Here is a 15,284-nt window from a genome sequence, read left to right on the forward strand (position 1 = left end):
TACAATGAATGCAAAACAATAAACTGTCTATTTGCAGGCCGCTACTCAAAGTTTTCTTTTTGTAAAATATGGACGAAACAGTATAAAAAAAACATATGCCAAGATAACGTTTATTAATGAAAAAACATGTGTAACAAAGAAATACATCTCCAACTGGAGGACTGGGCACCTAATCTGTGTCAAGAGAATTTTATGACACACACAAAAAAAAAAAAATACAAAATGGAATGATTAACAGTACGTAGAAAAATAACAGTACAAATTATGACTTTTTTTTCTTTTTCCTGCCGTAGTTTGCATAATTCTTGTATTTTTAGCGGGGAAGGCTTTTCATTCGGTGTCACTTTTTTCCTCTTTCATCATGAGACGCTTCCCGCTCAACAGCGTCGATACATCCTGGTCATTCGGCTTGTTTTTGCTGAAAATCAATAAATAATAATCATCAATTTTGACCAAAAAACCACTACAGATTTTCATAAAAACTGTCCAAAATGTCCCCGACGAGCACTTCTTACCCTTTCTTGTCCTGCCGAGCAACGAGGCCTTCGTAGAATTGTTTAAACAATTCATAATGGGCGCGCCCTCGTATCTGCAGGGAAATTGGACAATGTTTACAATCATAAAGACGGATGACTCATTTTCGCATTGCGATGACTTACTGGCAAATAATACATTTCGTCGTCGTCGTCGTCTCCCGCCGTGCTGGAGGTGGCATTGGGCCTCTTAGCCGGGGCGCTGGTCGCGGCTGGGGTGCTTTCTGTGGACACAACACACACATTTCCTTCAATTTAGGTTCGAAAATGATTAAGTTTCTTTCTAAACTACGAAGGTTAAAAATGAGGTGGAGTGGCTATAACTACTTATCTTTCAAAATATGCTTAAGCTAACTGGTTAGCAATAGCATTAGCGCACTAGCGAAGAACATTTAAGGTCAGCAAACACTGACTAGTAGCTTGAACATCTCGTAATAATGTCCTGCGAGGCTTCATCAATAATCTATGAGTAAACTTGTGAGTGGGGCTGCTATGAGGTCAATAACTTCCTGTTCTTCTTCTTCTTGATAAGCAGTTTGTTTGTAGTTTGTAGGGGGGGGATTTTGCAAGTTTCATGGGCTAACAAAAGCCCACTATCAACCAACATCAGCCATTTGGCCACTAGGTGGTGCACCAACACAAGAAATGGAGTCGTACATCAAAACGTTCATAGATGTTGTACGTAGTTGAAGGGCAGTTTCACAAATGTTTTTGTGCCTTTTTTTGTGCAAGTACCCCAAACATCTGACATTTTTTCGGGTGTTTTTTCTCCCTTGCTGTATGTCTCCAAGAAAGGTTGGAGTATAAAATGGCTGCGAAAAATATGGCCTTTAGTCTATATGGTCATTTTGCATACTTACTTCGTTTCTTGGTTTGCTTGGTGCCATTTTCCATCTGGGTGTGGTTCTTCTCTTCTGTTACACGATCCCGACCGGGACAAGCGCAGATGCGCACCTCAAAGCACCTCCGGCCTAAAATCTGCCCCCTTGGGGGGAGGAGGGGGACAGACAAATTGAGGGGGTGGGCGGTCCAATACACCTGAAGCACAAAAACCTACTCGGGGGTCTCCAGAGTCAAAATGGCCAGAATGGGCCTTCGGTTCATCCCGCCCATGCAGGAACTGTTGCACGTGAAGCAGAGTAGAATGGTTGTCATCTCGGAACCCAACTAAAAATCAAAGAATATCCATTTCACTCCTAGCAGGGTCATATTTTGACTTGGGGGCGGGTTTTTTGTGACGTACCTGGGGGGGCTCGTAGGGAACGGTCACGCTCTGCCTCTCGGTGAATCCGTCCTCAAAATACTGAACCCGCTGGCTGCCCTCCATTCGGATCAAGTGGCTGCTGTGCTCCGTGACTAGATGGCAACATTAGGACAAGATGAGTTCACGCGCAAATCGGTTCCGTTTGGGAAAATGATTCAACAATCCCAAGTGTGGATAATACCTTGGGAGCAAATCTCTTTACTAATGCTTCGATTATCCGAAAAATGTTGCAACTCATCTTCGGAAAGACATTAGCTGTGCTCGGTGATTTGTACAAAAACAGTCACGGCTCACTTGTTGATCATGTGACATTCACAAGAGGCGAAAAGTGTTTTTAGAACTTGAAATATTATTTTGTCAACAAATTAGTTGGGCAAAAAAGAACTTTATAAAGCTAGAAATCCTGAAAAATAATCAATTGTGTTTTTTTTTTTTTTGGAAACTTTTGATTTCTATCCCTTTATCCAAAAACAGGACATTTTCTCAAACTGACAGTCCACAGGATTAATAATCCTTTATTATTAATTATTGGTTTAGTCAACATGTCCAAAAATGCACAAAAATATTGATAATCATTTTCCAAATTGCTAATATTTTATTTTGATTTCGGACAATGATAAATCAGTCTACTGTCAAGAAGCATCAATTCTGCAGTTAGCGTCCAAACAATATATTTTTGGATTGGCTGATTTAGTTAAAATATAATCACAAATTCCATCAAAATAAACACAATCCCAAGAAATAACTTAAACATAATAGAGGGAAGAAGTACAAATCTTTAATCCCACCCCTTTGGTCTCTATTAAAAACATAATCATGTGATCCAGTAAATGTACAAGTGAATTATACGCATATCAGATAGCCCAAATAACGAAATTACCGATTAATCGTTGCAGAGTTTCGTTTTTTCCGAACGTTCGCGATTTATGGACACTCACTTTCGCGTGACAAAAGCTAAATGTTTTCCACTCCAAATTGTGGGATCTAACAACAAAACATACCGTCCTCTTTCTGGTGGTGGGGGCATCGGCGCACCACTTCGCCCACGTGCTCCGTTTTCTTGTAGACCGCCATGGCTCTGAGGACGGCGCCCGCCGGCGGCTCTTTGCTCAGCAGAACCTCCACCGGGGTGGTCTTAGCCAGCTGGCAGAACAGCTTGTTGAGCGTCTCAGAAAACTGACAGGAAACACACAACAATTTCCATTTGTTTTTTTTCTAGCTCGCCAAAGTCCGTTTGAACTCTTTGCGTGCAGCAGAAAGGCGGTGAGGGGGGAACATGTCCCGTCTTGTTCCGCTCTCGCTGGAAGAGGGCGGGAACTTTTTGGGTCGGGTCAGCCTATCTGATCGCAAAGGACCGACCGAAGCGGGCCGCGGGTCGCATGGCGAGCGACGCCATTGGCTCGGGGAGAACTTTGCCATTTGATGAGAATGAATGAAAAATCAATGGCTCCGTGGGCCACGCGGACAAAAGAGCGCTTTAGATAGCACGCCGAGGTAAGATTTGTCACTTTTATCAAACGTGTTGTCCAAGATCATTTACATACTTTTGCCCTGTTAAACGGTAGCAGTGAAAACTGGATTTCAATTATGGATTATTATGGATTGGGTTCTCAACAAGGACCTTTTGTCTATGGGCTCGGCCACGTTTCCAGGGGAAGCGCCAAACTCGTATTCCATTGAAAGATCAAAGATTTCAATGTTTGGCCTTAGATTTAAATCATTTTTTCATATCACAGATTATTATATGTATATATATGGATTGGATGGATTTTACCCACACATCTTAATGTTTCTGTGGAGTTGCGTATTGGAGTGTTGTCAGGGACAATGTCCAAAGTCGGGGGTTCTTTTTGGATTTTAACGGGCAAAATAATAATAAAAAAAATATCAGAAATTCAAAACATTTTGCGCTTTCGGTTTTTTTAGGGCAAAGAAATATTTCATGAAAATTGAAACTATTTTTAATCCTCCTGAGTTTTATCTCGTTCACTCCGACATTTTTACATTTAACTGTAAACATTCAATCCCCGAGTCATGTTTTATATATTATTTTTTCCATATTTTTATTAAGTGTAAGGTTGAAGGATGATCTAAAAATGTCTACTTTCTTAGTATTACCTATGGTAATTAAAGTACTAAATTTCGAGTCAATGAAGTACCAAAGTAATCGATTACTTTAGGTTAGCTGTCTAAAAGGTTAGCTAGCTAAAATAAATAAAGTAATATACTAACTTTAGGGACTTAAGTAATAACATAACCGATTGCTTTAGATAATTACGTACTAAGATGATTACATGGGGTTAGGGTTTCATTTTTCGTCAATAGCGAGTAGCGAAATGGGTTTTTAAAAGTATTAGTTCTACTTTAGTTAAAATTTTACTGCTGAAAATGGCTAAAGAAGTGGACTGTCTTTGTTAAAGTCAAAATTATTTGCCAAAGACCAAAACACCCAAAGAAATAAGACGTAGGGCTGTGTGATATGGTGAGAAGTTTCTCACGATAAAGAATTGTGTATCGGCCGATAATAATAATCGTTTTTTTCTTTTACCTGATCAAAATAAAGTTTTGAATGGATTAAACCAAATACCCAAAATAACAGAGAAAATTTTGAAGGCTTGTACAATGTTTTGTGTATATGTTGTTTACATTCATGTATTTATTCAGACAAAGTTGAGCCAAAATACCGTTGAGCATGCTTCTTCTTCGTTGGTTCTTGGCATTCTTCATGCTAGCAGGCGAGCACTCTGTGACTCGCATGCTTTTTTTTTTTTTTAACCCTCATAATGTCAGCAGAATTCTAATTCTCTATCACATGTCTATTGTGATAAATATCTACTGAATTATCACCCAGCCCTTCAAGAAAAAGAAGAGTTATCGTGCAAATCTCAAAACTACACTTATTACAGTTGTACTTTTATTCTTAGCGTTTTGAGGCGAGAACTTACAGTGGATGTGACTGACTTGGCCGTTCCAGATTTCTGGAAGCGGAGCACAAAGTCGTATTCCCCGGGGTGGTCCGTGGTGACAGGCACGGTGTTGGATGGCGGGGGGACGTTTTCGACGCCGAGCGCATCGGCCGGCATGTCGAAGACGTTCTCGTCGAATTGGAGCTGCGTGACAAGGGAGGAGCGGGGCGAGAGTTTTGCAAATAAAAATCAGAGCGGTCACCGTTACCTGATTGACGGTGGACAGGTCATTTTCCTCAGCAGGACCTGCAGGTGTGGTCATGCTGGGTGGAGAAAACAAAAAGTGCAAGTTAGTTTGTCAAATGTAACCAAAAATGTGTATGTGTGTCTATATATATATATTTTTTTTTTTTAACTTACTATGTTTCCCAGATATCACTGAAAGATTCCTGGCTACCCAGGAGCCCCTGAGTCAGAGACAAGTCCTCCAAGCTTGGCTCCATCTTAAAAAAAAAAAAAATGAGGAAGATGAGTGTAATTACACTGTTGACCACTAGATGGCAACACTATTTAGTTAGAGCCTAAATTTCACAAAAAAAGTGAAAAGCTTAGCTTCTCTGTCTATTGGAACTTCGAGGTCAATTCCTGATAATCATCTTTTTTAATTTATCAAGGTGGTGACAGTTTTGAGTGCATTTATAATAACATACATATGTAAGTTTTATATTTTACAACTTAGGGCATGATATATATGATGTATAAAGTGAGATCTAAATTTGGTAGTTTTATTTGGGGGCGCGGTGTTTAATTTAGGCACATAGAGTGATCGGTACGATGTGTTTGTTTTTTATTAAAAGTGTCTTTTAAAAGTGCTTAATCAGGTGCTGTGATTTTAAAACTTGCAAATCACAGATTTCCCTTTTATTGTGGGAGTGGTCACATTTATTTTGCAAAACTGATCAGAAAATTGTCGCTGCTGTAATTTAACATAAGAATACTATTTTCCTGAGAGATGATACAGCTAGGGGGCTATGCTGGGGGCTAAAACTTCCTAGAAAAAAGTCAGCTTTAATTGCAATCAGGATAACTACAATACATCGCAGTCGGGTATTGCTGCTTTACTCTATCGAGGATTTTAATTTCTGATCATAACTTTTTCTATTGCAGGATTATGTTTTACTTCATTTTAAGTCATATCAGGTCAAAAATGATCAATTGTACTCATTAAAAGAATCAACAACATAAAAAAATCACCTCTGCTGCATGGATTTGCGTTCAAATCCATATCTATTGTAGCTTTACATCATATTTTTTCTTGTTTCCTCCTTTTGAGTCAAACTCTAAATAGTTCTCTCTCTACTTCGCGGATTTCGGAAAAATGCAGGTGTTTTTTGTACTGTAACACCCGCGATAAACGAGGGAAAAACCTGTGGCAAATCCCATAGAAGAATAGACTCGTATTTTATTGAATCATTGGTAATGTTACTTGTTTATGTAGGCTAAGATTAGGGGAAAATAATACTATTAAATATGGAAGCGAGTCGTATTTGGGTCGTTGAGGAGTGCACGTCGCTAATGCTCTGCTAGCAGGCCACTTCAGTATCGTGTTTATTTCATTCAAAAGTTCGATTCAAAAAAGAAATCGCTCTCGGTCACTGCGCGCCCTTTGCGTCCATCCCACTATTAATTCCGTCACTTATTTCGGTCGTTTAAATAAATAATAAGGGCGGATTGCATTGACAGTGTACTCGAAGAGGAAAACAAAAACAGAATAGCATTAGCATAGCTAGCTAATTAGCATCACCATTCTGTTTTACACGGGCGACAAAGAAGTCGCGATAGTTTATTTGAAATCCACGCGACGTTTGACAAACGTACCTGGTATGGCAAAACAAACACAGAGTCGCCAGATGAGACACTTTGCAAGTGAGACGTTTCGAAAAGAAAACAAATGTTTCCAATGTTTTTAACTCGACACCGTCCAGCGAGGCAGGCTGATTTGGGGATTCCCACCACAGGCGTGGAGGGCGGGGCTTAATCCCTCGTGACCTTTATCTCATGGAATGATTGGTCGGGAACTATTTGTATTTATTTTGAGAAATGGTCGGTTGATATTTATGTACAGTAATTATAAGTAACAAAACGACATAAGATGTCATGTTAAGATGTTTTTAAAATATTCAACTATTTTATTCAGAAATACTTAAATTCACTAATTAATCCCCAAACGATAGTTTAAAAAAATATCATAAAATAAAAATAGCGATATCATTTGAAAAAGTTATAAAAAACGGAAAAATGTAAAAACATGTCTTTGAGTTAATGAGGTAATATTCATCTCTAAATTTGAACTTATTAAATGAAATCACATTTTCATGTTACCCAAATAAGCATTTTCTTCTCAGAATTGATGTGAACCATCCATTTTTTCAAGAAATATTGAATATACAGTTAATTATTTATATTGAGAAATGTATGGTTGGTTGGCTAATAATAGTCAAAGTCCAAATAATGAATTAAAATAACATTTAATAATCATACAAGTGAAATGTTTTGTTAAACATTGTAGATGATCATTTTTTTTTTCATTTATTAGATGATTTTCTCATTGTAATGTTTTCACAACGATGTGACATATACTTTTACCCTAAAACAAATCTCCAAATCTGAATATATAAAATGAAATCATGAGCGTTTATTGGTAAAATAATTCATCTCTTAAAATTGCGAACATACTTTCTGAACCTTCTGTGCATGTGATGGCAAGTGAAAAATGTGTTTGATTTAGTTTTATTCGATTTGTAAAATGGCAAATTAATCAAATTTATTCCTTACTAAATTCTCGTTGAACCCTTTCGCACTTGAACCTGCTTACACAGATTAGGCATGCACAATCGGCAACACGCGAGGCGCCGCCCGCCACAATCAATCACTCGCAGCGCTTGATTTAGCATTAATGGTATTTGTAATGACATTGGCAACTACTCACATTGCAATCACATTTCATGCCTCTTCTCAGCAGGCGTCCTTGTTAACCGGGAGCGAGCCAAGCAGCGACAAGCTTTATCTGTTCAGCCTCGTGATACGCACTTATCTTCCCCCACTTTCATTTTACGAACAAGAAAATTGCCTTTAAAAAAATGCCTGCTGCCTTATTACTTTTGAGCCAATTAATTTCATGACAAGTAATTCCTTTTATGACGCAGCCAGGAGGAAAAATAATCTGAAAGAATAACTGACAAGAAAGGACAAGCTCACCCAGGAAGAATATTAAGAGACTTTGCGTACAGGAAAATTATTTTGGAGTGCATAAATAAAACCTTCGTTTTTTTTTTTTTTCCCCCTCCCTCATGGTTTGAAGATAAATTGAAGTTTAGAGGAGACATAGTTTGATGACAGCCTGCCCTGAAAGTGTCCAACATAATCAAGAAATAGGCCACTTGCATATGTGTTCTTTGAATTAGAAGGGACAGAGTGACCTACATTCTCTCCTGGATATCAGATAATAGAGGTGCCGGTTACATGTTCCAACACTGTCAATATAAGTACTCTAGAGGTGTAACTAACCAATTATTTTGATTTGATTATGATGTGATTTAATTTGTCAAACATAAACGTATTATGAATAATCGGAACGGAAATCAAAAGGGCGACAGGAAGTAAGTGGGGCGGGGACAAGTAAGGAAGAAGCCAAGAAAAAGGAATGAAGGAAAAAGAAGGATGGAAGGGAGGAAGAAATAAGGAAGTAAGGAAAAAAGGAAGGAAGAGAAGAAGGAATGGAGCGAGAGGGGAAGAAATAAGGGAAGGGAAAAGAATGAAGGAAGGAATTGAGGAAGAAGAAGGGAAGGAAGGAAGAAAGTAGGGAAGAAAAGGGATGAGAGGAAGGAAAAAAGGAAGGGAGCAAGAGAGGATGAAAAAAGAAGGAAGGAATTGAGGAAGAAAAAGGGAAGGAAGAAAATCAAAGGAAGTGAGAAAATGGAAGAGGAAGGAATATAGAAAGGGAGGAATCAAGAGAGGAAGAAAAAAGGAAGGAAGCATGAGGGGGAAAAAGAAGGAAGGAAGAAAAATGCAAGGGGGAAAAAGGAAGAGAGGGAGAAAAAGGGAGTGAAAGGAAGAAAAAAGGAAAGAAGAAAAGGAACAGAAGAAAAGATGGAAAGAAGGTTAAGGCAGTGGAAGGAAAAAGGAATTAAAGGAGGGGGAAAAAGGAAGCAAAGAGGAAAGAAAAGCAAAAGAAAAAAATCAAAGCAAAAGAAAAAACAAAAGGGAGGAAGAATAAAGAAGAATAAAGGAAGAAAGTAAAAATTGATCTTTGACGTCTATTGACGTCATTGGCACTGAACGAGTTCAACAATGGTGCTTCCGTTCCCGACTGAATGGGAGTTGACTTGAATGCAACTCTTAATGCGAGGGATGCCTTTATGAATATGAAAAATAATGTCAATAAATGCAAAGTGAAACTTTGGGTCGGGCCCGCTGACCAGCGTCACGCTGGCACGAGCGCCAAGCGCACAGCGGCGGCGTATGGTGCTCAGCTTGCCGTCTGGGCACTCACCACAGGAAATGTGAAACAAGTTGGATTCTACTTGTTTCCTTACGCCCCTTTGGGCCAAGAGAGGCATCGATAAAGATGATTGTGCATACACATGCAGGATGCTTCATGAGACAGGGACAGGACATATTTCTTTTCAAACTAAGAGCAAATTAAATAGAACAGGGAACAATTCATCCAACCCAGCCCATTTTGTTTATTGTAAATTACAACTAACCCCTTTAGATCCACTTTATACTTACATTGCATTTTTTTTCAATACAGATTCCTTTGCGACGATGAGAATTGTCATTAGTCACGCAATTTTCCCGCAGGAGATACTTGTTTGAATTATTATTTCAGAGATGTTACATCTTTGAAAAACAGGTTAAGAACCACTGTATAGAAGAGCAAGACAAGATTATTTTTCTGTATTTTTTTCCACAACTTTACTCACATTTTTTACACATTATGTAGCAGTGGCAATGCATTTCAACTCTGTAAGGAATTTCAATATATATCCTCCTAAATTGAATTGATTTCTGCGCCAATAATATGAATGTGAACAGCAGCAGTGAATGTCTCCATTGCTTCATGCAAATGGAGAGCCACAAATTGATGTTATCACTGAAGGCCTTCAAGTAAATGAATTTCAAATCAAAATGAAATGAATCTCATCTCGAGCCCACTATAGACGGCAGATTGAAATGTTGAAAAAAAAAAATAGGTCCAAAGGCTTGTAGTGGAGTGTCTAATGCTTCAATTCTCTGTAGATTATTCCCTCTTGCCATCTCAAAGGACTTCTCGTGAGCCCTGTGTCCAGCGTTTTTTGCCAGTTCCACGTTTTGTCCTTCTTTTACGCAAGTTACTTCCCGGCATCCACTTTTCTTTTTTTTTAATAAGTCCAGTCAGCTAGCCAAGTAACCAGTCATTTGTCATATTTATTAATACTATAATCCAATTAAAATGGTTCTACTTACTAAATTAATTCATTCCAGAAGTAATTTTGTTAGGTGAATCGTTCATAAGTACAGCCGCTTTTTACATGTAAGTAGCCTAATCCGTTCCAAGCCCCAAAAATTCCTCCTAAACCCTTGAAATAAATATTATTATAAAAATGTGTAAAAAAATGTTAACAAATACATATTACAATTACATTAGTGCATAGTAATCTACATATATCATGTGACAGATCTGCACTTACCGCAGTCCTATTAATCAATCAAGATTGCTCAACAGTCCTGACCGTCTCTCCGTTTAAACGGTTAAGACATCCCGCGAGCCCTGCGCAACTCTAACGCTGTGTTGCGAGGCGACGGGCGTCTGCATAATTCGGTGTCGAAAAGGATTCGTCCTGGTTCCAACAGCCTAAGTTCTGAGGCGCCTGTCAGTTTTAAGTTACATCACAACCTCATGGAGTAACCTTTGCGATGTGATCGGATTGTTACCGCGCCCTTTTCAAAGTTGCTCCTTTTCTCGAAGATATTTGCGCTTGTAACGAGCAGGATGTGGTTTAGCAGTCTTATACAACCATTCGGACACGTTCAGCTAGACACAACCAATAATGAGTAACTATTCTTTATTCAGATATGGCATTACTGGTGTTAGGGTCAAGTCATACGTTCACTTATTGAAGACTAGCAAGATGAATAAATAGCCATCAATGGCAGGAAACGAGCTAACTTCTCTGTTGTCTATAGCTGTTAAATTTATTTTGAAAAGTTCCTGGTGCGAACTCATTGCGTATATCAGTGTCAGCGACATATAATATATGTTTCTTTGATTCAGTAATAAATAAAAAATGCCACATCATAAAAACGAGTGGAGGAGGTTATGATTCATTCTTTCTGCCGGGCTAGTTTTGTGTGTGCTAAATAGAAAGTTGCTAACGCTTCCAATTGTGTTCGCTAACTTTCTACTGGACCTTCCAAGCATATTTGCCATTTATCATTACAGTATGGTTTTAATTTGAATCCAAATTCACACCCAGCGAGTGGCAATAACATTTTAAAAATATCCTCGAATTGAATTTTAATTGACAATGGTAATGAAAAAAAAAGCAAATGACGTGATTTGTGGCCTTGTGGAAAGAAAGATAAAGCCACTGTATACTTCTAGCGCATGAAAATGAATTATACGCTTAAAAGGTAGATTTTAAGGCAGCATAGGAGGATTCAAACTCGAGGGGAATAAACATGGCCGCAAAGGACAAAAACTGCTGGATGAAGTAAATTGCACTTGAAATCTTTGGCACTTTCCACACGCAAAGTTTCGTCAAGGACTTCCCTGGCAGCCAAAACACGTACAGTTAAAGTAAGTTAATGCGGATTATGATCGGCGCCCAGTCACTACCGGAATGTTCCAAAAGGCTGAGAGTGATAATGTAGCGCTGGAGAGGACTCTGCTCTAACACTGATAAATGTTTTCACCAGGCGGTCCGCCATTAGTGTCAGAGCAAGTTACAGCCACAAGAGCAGACAAACAGGAAATGGAAAGAGAATGGCTGTAAATAATTGATAAGGCTGACCCTGTGTGATTCATATTCGGTGGCAGAGGATCAAAGTGCCAGCCTCCCGCTTTGACATTGAGCCCGAGTGCAGGAGTCGAAGCCATTACCTTCTCCGGCGTTTTGTATTAAAAATGCAGTCATTCTTACGCCCCGATCCGAGCAAACACTAGCTTGCACTTCAGGGCGGCTGACGTTATTGCCGCTCGGAGGTTACCTAACAGTAGCGCTAAGTAAAGCCGGGCGGAAGCCATTTTGTTCCCGTCCACTTGATAAACTTCGAGGCGCTTTCAGGTGTGAAATATAGCTCGTGTTGGATCCCTCGCTTCTTTTAGGTGTGATCAATATTTTAGAGGCGAGTACCCGCTGTCCGTTTTGCGTCTGATTTTTACAGCTCTGCAGACAATTTAGATGTGCGAATGAAGACAAGTTAATCATTAATGAGAGAAGTGCTTATTTTAATAGCGCATATGACGGCCTGATGTAAAGCCGTGTTTGCTTCTATTAATCATTATGACCGGAGCGTGCGTTTGCTTCATTAGAACATTAGAACAAATCCTGAATCACTGTCAGGCCTGGAACTGACATTGCCGCTTTTCAACAACTTTTTTACAGTATTTATACAGATTAGTCAATAACAGAAAAAATGAACAGGGGCATCCAAGTGCCTGAATCAAAAAAAAATATAAATGACAATCCTTAATTTATTGGAATTCATCTTTACATGGTTTTGCCTAGGGGTCATCTACTTCCCCGCTATTTGAAAATGACTGAAAATATCATTTTTGGGCTTGCCACTCACTAGCTATAACATCATCATTACATAACAACAAAAATATCTGTCAATTGTCAATCATAAAACTATTTGAAAAAGGAATTAGAAAGAAAAATGCAGATTTTTATAAGATGACCTATTAAAGCGTGTTTATGAGATTTAACAGGATTTCTGCAGACACAGATGGCACAGCACTCTATTATAAATCTTTTTTTTACCTTCATCCAAAAATTGTTTGCACTGGTTGTGGGTACTTGGCTGAAAAAGTATTTCACGGAGGTAACATTATTGAAAATATGTTGTTATAAATATATCCATTGAGCTGGCTCGCATTTTTTAAACAGAACTGTTAGTTTGTACGTATTATTTTTCTATTAACATGGTTTTGCTTCTGACCACACATTTTTAAAATGTTTCCTGTATTTTCTACCAGTCTCTCAAGTGGACTTTAAGTAAATCATTCAATCCATTTTTTAATATTGCTTCTTAAGACTTTTTAATTTTTTGAGTGGATGCCCCAATGACCTGAAAAAGTGAAAAAAAAAATTCATTGATAAAAGGCTCCTCAAGATTCTCATACTAACCTTCTCGGCTGTTGTCTCTTCATCCGAACACTGACAGTCTGCTCTTGCAAATTGGACTTTCACTTTTGTCAGTTTAGTTTTCAGGAATCCAACGAAGGATGGAGTTAATACAGTCAGCACGGTCTAAAGGGCAAATGCGCACATGGCACACAAAACCGTGCGAACGTCTCGCATACGCGGACATGAACAAATTCTCATGCAGTCCCCTGAGTTATTTCTGTCAATTAGCAAAGATGAATAGCTTTAGCACTGCCAAGGCCAGGTCCATCAATCTAATAGCGCCGCACATTATCTGAGCTTGTCCGATCTATCGATTGGACTTCCACCTTCTGCGTTATCCGGTTCTGATGGCCCCCTGACCGCACAAGCCTACATGGGAGGTTCTGTCAGATGAAAGACTGGATATGTAACCCAAACTCCTTCTCCCGGGACCTTTGAATGGTCACATTCTTGATATCACATCTTCCTTCCTGCCACCAGAGACCTAATATAGATCCGCCGGAGTCATCCCGCTACAACTCGTACCAGATTTCAATCAAGGTTTGATTGCGACGCGATACCTTTGAGGCGGGATGGGACGGGTAGGAAAAACCTCTCACTTTAATAACATGCTTTTGACCTTAAAGTCCATCAATGCATCTTCTCCTTGAGGATATCCGGCACGCGGTGATCATTTCTTCTTGGTGTTGTCAGCTTTTCACCGCAACAAAAACACTTATCAGCTGTGTATCAGGGTCCGGCTTTGCGAAAGGACCATTCAGCCGGACGGGGATGGGAGTCCATTGTGTGCGGCTCATCTCCGTCTGAGAAAAGCTGAGATAGCTGTCTGATGGATCGGCCGACGCCGCTTGAACTGATCCTCTCTTTCTCACACCGCCCGCGGCACTCCGCGTGGCATTGATCGCCATTGAATTGGATTGCGCTGGGCCTGATTACTGATGACAGTGTGTGTCGGGTCACGTGGGACCACAGAGGCTTCTTGTGCCAACAAGTCAGAGCTGGCTCAAAGCAGTCGGTTGCAGGATTTACTCACTGGAATTACATGTCAGTGTTTGTTATACAGAACACAACAGGCTCATTCAAACGTGCCGGTCGCAACATTAAACACGGACGCAAACGATTGTTTTGCTACTCAACAAATCAGTAGTCCTGATTTGTCATGATTATATATACCAGGGGTGTCAAACTCATTTCGATCATGGGCCACGTTTCAGTTATAGATTCTGTCAGAGGGACGGAATGTCTGTGAATGAAATAAATTTTAAGTGCGTTCCTCACGCACTTTGCTAGTTTTGAAATCAGAGGCTGGTAAAAACAGTTCGAAACAGTTTTTCCCCAAACCTCAAAAGTTGGAGGCAACTTGCAACTTTGGTATTTTAGCCAGAAACTTGAAGTCAAATCAGCATTTTACGGGCCATGATGTGGCGGTCCAGATCTGGCCCCTGGGCCTTGACTTTGACACCCGTGATATATTCCGTATTTTCCATACCACAAGCTGCCATTAAAATCCTTACATTTCCTAAAAAATAGAGCACCCTCCAATCTGATATGCCTTGTGTTTGCACAAATTTATAAAAATATTTTGGTAAACGCGAGTTTCAGACTGTTTCTTGCGAAACAACTCGTACACTAGCAGTGATAAACCAATCAGAGAACAATACGTAAAGTTCATACGCTCGCAGGGATAAACCAATCATTGAACACTATATATTACATGCAGTATGTACGCTGGAAGTGATAAATCAATAAAACTATTTTTTTTTTCTCAAAAATGGTGTACCTTGTGTTTTCGCACATCTGTAAAAACGTTTTGGTAAACATGACTTTCGGACCATTCCTCGCGGAACAATACGTACCCTAGCATTGATAAACCAATCAGAGAACAATATGTAATACGTACAGTTCGTACCTTCACAGCGATAAACCAATCATAGAACATTATTTATTACATGCAGTACGTACACTGAAGGTGATAAACCAATAATAGCCATTAAAGGCCTTTAAGTACGGAAATAGAGCCCATAATCAAGACTGTGCCTAAGAATGCGGTGCACCATGTGGTGTGGAAAATTTGTTGTGGTTTATTGCGTTCTACCCATTCAAACGACTCTACTAAGTCCTGGTGCTTTGCATTGATGCGGTAGGCTAAACTTGAGTTGCTTCCTTGATAATCAAACTCTTTCTTATA

At 39.4% G+C, this 15,284-nt stretch overlaps 2 protein-coding genes across 13 annotated transcripts in view; one reads left to right on the plus strand and one right to left on the minus strand.

Moving 5' to 3' along the window:
* The window catches only part of nrxn3b (neurexin 3b), a 257,192-nt gene that overhangs the window by 193,546 nt on the left and 48,362 nt on the right, over nucleotides 1-15,284 (plus strand). The window lies entirely within an intron of this gene.
* Nucleotides 95-6,730, minus strand: tp53 (tumor protein p53). Its single transcript, XM_088402895.1, has 11 exons — nucleotides 6,582-6,730; nucleotides 5,124-5,206; nucleotides 4,972-5,026; nucleotides 4,743-4,907; nucleotides 2,799-2,973; nucleotides 1,777-1,889; nucleotides 1,591-1,700; nucleotides 1,394-1,518; nucleotides 660-757; nucleotides 516-589; nucleotides 95-418 (listed from the first exon to the last, which is right to left on the minus strand). Exons 2-11 carry the CDS (start codon nucleotides 5,204-5,206, stop codon nucleotides 331-333), a joined length of 1,086 nt encoding a protein of 361 aa, XP_088259021.1. The 5' UTR covers nucleotides 6,582-6,730; the 3' UTR covers nucleotides 95-330.

The sequence above is a fragment of the Hippichthys cyanospilos genome, chromosome 20 (genome assembly GCF_059441005.1).
Source record: "Hippichthys cyanospilos isolate Australia breed blue-spotted pipefish chromosome 20, RoL_Hcya_1.0, whole genome shotgun sequence".
In the NCBI taxonomy this organism is placed as follows: Eukaryota; Metazoa; Chordata; class Actinopteri; order Syngnathiformes; family Syngnathidae; genus Hippichthys; species Hippichthys cyanospilos.

Coding starts and splice junctions, on each gene's coding strand:
- tp53 (XM_088402895.1), bottom strand. CDS start 5,206: ATGGAGCCAAGCTTGGAGGACTTGTCTCTGACTCAGGGGCTCCTGGGT. Junction 5,027..5,123: donor AGTGATATCTGGGAAACATA/GTAAGTTAAAAA, acceptor TTCTCCACCCAG/CATGACCACACCTGCAGGTC. Junction 4,908..4,971: donor ACCTGTCCACCGTCAATCAG/GTAACGGTGACC, acceptor CTTGTCACGCAG/CTCCAATTCGACGAGAACGT.